Source organism: Juglans regia, chromosome 13 (genome assembly GCF_001411555.2).
Source record: "Juglans regia cultivar Chandler chromosome 13, Walnut 2.0, whole genome shotgun sequence".
Classification (NCBI taxonomy): Eukaryota; Viridiplantae; Streptophyta; class Magnoliopsida; order Fagales; family Juglandaceae; genus Juglans; species Juglans regia.
This window is the reverse complement of record NC_049913.1, coordinates 34,736,598-34,740,861: the sequence shown is the minus strand read 5'-3', so window position 1 is coordinate 34,740,861 and position 4,264 is coordinate 34,736,598. Positions and strand designations below refer to the sequence as shown.

At 34.4% G+C, this 4,264-nt stretch overlaps 1 protein-coding gene across 1 annotated transcript; it reads left to right on the top strand.

The window, feature by feature from the left end:
• Positions 1-1,289: 1,289 nt before the first annotated feature.
• On the top strand, positions 1,290-3,376 carry LOC108988294. The gene is made up of 2 exons (XM_018961522.2): positions 1,290-1,683; positions 2,573-3,376. The coding sequence occupies exons 1-2, from the start codon at positions 1,383-1,385 to the stop codon at positions 2,926-2,928; spliced, it is 657 nt and encodes a 218-aa protein (XP_018817067.1). The 5' UTR covers positions 1,290-1,382; the 3' UTR covers positions 2,929-3,376.
• Positions 3,377-4,264: the final 888 nt, after the last annotated feature.

Genomic DNA, 4,264 nt, shown 5'->3' with positions numbered 1-4,264 from the left:
TATTTTATATCATTTTTTTTAAAATAATAAGAAAATTAGCTAAATTTTTTTTATAATAATATCAGTATCAATTGCTTTCGCTCCTTGAAAATATCTCTCCTCCCTCCCGTCTTTGAGAGGGAGCCAATTACGAAGTCGATGCCCACTTGAGAAATTCTCATGCAAATATTTAATTCATAAAAGAAATGATATTTGCAATTACCAACCTACCAACATGTTTTGAAAGACAAAAAATTCAAAACCCCTAAACTTCTAAAACTTCAATGTTAATTATTTCAAAGAAAGCTTCTAGTTACCATTCCGACCACCGGTCGACCTTGGCCGCCACTCTAAGTAGCGGTCGGAAAACTCACCCATGTTGAATTTGGATACATCCTATGTCTATGTGGTCTGATCCGGTGGAATCTTTCTGGCCAGTACCCCAAAAGCATGGGGTGGAGGCAGACCACCCTAGAGGTGGCTGCCTGCCACCCTTGGGTAGATACCATCCACTCCTATTTTTTAAAAAATTTAATTTAATTATTTTAAATTTTAGAATTTTAAACCAGTATGAGTAGGCTGATTGATTTTACTCTTCAATAAAAAAACCTGACATGTCAACTCTTTATTATAGAGTATAAAGGACTTGATTTATACCAAATCTTGATTTTAAAAATTTATTCTAATTGATAAGAGATAATTGCTAACTCTGTATTTTTTTTTAGAGTAATGCTATATACATCATACTCTTATCTCATTTTCATCTTAAGATATAAGATGTGATATATTTATCATCATTGAATAATAAAAAATCATCTAATAAAATATTATTTAATGATAATAAATATATCACGTCTTACGTAATAAAATAAAAATGAGATGATAATACGATATATAAAATTTTCTAATTTTTTAATTACCTGTCAAGTAAAGGTAAGCAAAGGTATATAGACTATGGAGTGATGATATTTATTTTCTCATATTTGTTTTTATAAGGTAACTAAGTGGAGATCATTTTTGTAATGAGTAAACAAAAAGCTTTATATCTACTAAAAAGAAAAGATAATCAAGATTAGAAGAAGGGGTTTTTGGAATCATTACAAGAAAAAGGTTTCAGAAAGTACATTATACAGTTTTTTATTTTTATTCTGAAAATAAAGAGGCAGTTAGAATTTCAGAAATGACTTAAGAGCAATACAGGTAGAGTGTTACATTATTCAGATAGTGATATATGTTTTGGTGGGCCATGCAATTCATTCTAATTTCTACATTCTCCATACTATAAATGACTTCCTCCATATATATTATTCACCTTTATATAAATCCACACTTTCTCAAGTTTCTTTTCCCAACACTACTTTTTTCTTCTTCTTCTTCTTCACCTTTCCTCTTAACCCCATAACATGAATGGCCGCAGATCAGAAGACAACTCCTTCTGCCATGTCCATCCCAAACAAGTGGTTGTTGGGGTCTGCCCCTTGTGCCTGAACGAGAGGCTCTTAATCTTGGCCTCAAACCAAGACCACTTTTCCTCCTCTAGAAGCAGCGTCCGAAGAGGCCAGACCTCCAAGCACAGAAAGCCACCCATCACTCTTCCAAAGATCTTTGCTCTCGGAGGCTCTTTTCTCAGTCGTCTCGAGTTCCGGCATTGGAAATATTCCGGCAACTCCGATCATGATATTACCTCCATCAGTCCAGAAGGAGGTATATATAATATTACTTACTGTTACTACTACTACTATTACTCCTCACATCGATCATTGCCATTTTTACTGCTATTATTAACTTGTGGCCGTAAATTTCCATTACTGTAAAGGAGCTTCAAATGTCACATCTTGTTCATATACTGTGTCTGTATATGCGAATAATTCTTTTCCTTTTTTTTTTGTTTTTTTTGGTATGGTGACAAAATTAAGGTCAAAGTATAGCTGCATAGAGAGTGGCAAACAGGAAATATATGATCTTTTTTTTTCTATTATTATTATTATTTGAATGACATTGTGTTTGTCATAGCCAAGACTAATTTGGGTTTGAATTTATGGTAGCATGCATTAAGTATGCAAGATATTTGAAAAATCATGGTTAGTTTAACAAACTTTGAAAAAACTATCATATCCTATATCTTGAAAATGCAAACCTCATGGCCATAGACTTGTCTATACAAGCATATATGAAATCTTTCATGCACTTCAAGAAATTAGAAATACTGCAGAGTTCATAACAAAATTGTATATAAAGAAGCAACAACATTCTATATTTTCTGTAATTATGAGTGTAAATCTATGAGGGATTCCTCGGATCACGACCCATATCCCTTTGATCATTTCATTTCCACTAATCAAGTCCCGAAGAGGCCTATAAATGCATTTAGAGTAAAGAATAAATGATGTTTTGGGTGTACATTCTGCACAATATGTATGCATTTATTTGGATTTGTCAAAAAAAAAAAAAAAGGATTTGTACAGTTCTGGTTTTGATTTTCCACATCTGGGTACATCAAGTACATATTAAGTTGGAGTTTTTTCTAATGTTTATTTTCCATGTTTTGATATTTTTTGGGTACCCATTTTGATTTTGGCACGCAATATTTTAGCCTTTGAAGACTCATTTATATCAATCAAGTTTGGAGACAACGGCGTAGCTTCTTGGGAGAAGAACACAGTGTCCAAGGTATCTCTAGAGAACTGCAACATGTCCTGGAATAACAGCTTGACCCAAGAATTGACTAAAGAAGCCAAGGAGACAAAGGAGAACAAGACTGTAATAGAGCATGGGAAACCGCGTGCATCGCTTAGGTGGCGGAAGCGGATTGGGCACCTGTTCCAGGTCATGAGATGGAAGAGGTCCAACAAGGGTAATGTGTGCCATGTGAGCAGCAAGGTGGAAGGAGTCAAGGTGAGGAAAGGTTGGATAAGGACTCTGACAAAGAGAAAGACCCCAACGGAATAATTTAAAGTTGGATACAAAGTGATGACACAAGTCCACAAATCTTTTCACTCTTCCATATATAATACCAATTTAATGGGGTTGGTGCTCAACATTGTGACTGTAAAGCTATATATTATAGAGATGGTAAAGTCAAATATAGCTTTATCACCCTAAAAAATGTGCTTTATTTGCTTTGAAGTCTTTGGGTTCTTGTACTTTCCCACTTTCTCTTTTTCCAAATTTTTTATGCATATATACAGTCTGTAATGGATCATGTTGCTGAAATGTGCTCCGGTTTCAAAATCCCATGACCAAAACGGTATAGATATTGAAAAAAGCAAGCACTTGTAACTTATTTTCCATGCCAAGCATCATGCTAGATGTGACAAATTAGTGGGAAACAGTGAAGCACAATGGCCCATAAACACAGTGCCAGAAAAGTTGCTGTATCATTGTCTTGGTGGGAAAATATGTTGTTCCTTCTTCTCAGAACACTCAAAATGGAACTGCACTACTACTGCAGATGATCAGAGCAATATCAAATGCTGTTTCATGAATTAATTGAAAAGAGAGTAAGGTTAGCCATCATCTTTTTACTCATCATCTCATGATAATGTGTCATTAAATGGTCGTCAAAGACTTTAAGTATTCTCCCACAGGTGTGAGCCATCTTGCATGTGCGAATGGCCAGCCAATCAGGAAAAAGTAACCTGTTTAATTCGCAACACTACCCCTTACTTACAGGGACAGTTTGTCCTAAGTACATGCATGCATGCATGCCCCTGGCCTTTAGCTAGCCTTGGGACCAATGAATTGCTATAGGACCGCAGTGGAGGTTGGAAAAAGCTTCTCATGGAGTGAACGAAAATGACAGGACATGAATCTTCACCCAACTTCATGAACAACTGTACAACAAGACGGTCAGGTGTCTTTCTCCATTTGTTTCATTGCACCATTGAAAATTCTTTCTTTTTTCTTTTTTCTTTTTCTTTTTATTTTCTGGGTTTGTGACTCTTTCAAACATTCAAGAGTCTAAACTTACTAAGAATCCTCTTGATCATGTAAATTGACATTTTTCCGTTTTGTTATGCATTAGTTACTATTTATTTCTAGACTCCACACTTGATAACTTTTTTTTTATATTTTTTTATAAGATGTAGGGTGTGTACAATAAATAATGGTTTAGAATTATTCTTATACATGAGTTAGTGATAAGGCGTCAAAGGGATCATGAGGTGGATTGTGTGGGGATACATAAGCTACGTTCTATTTGAATTCGAAATTTACTTCAACTCATCTTATCTCATCATTATAATTTTTTTAAATTTTTACACAAAATATAATAAATAATTTAATT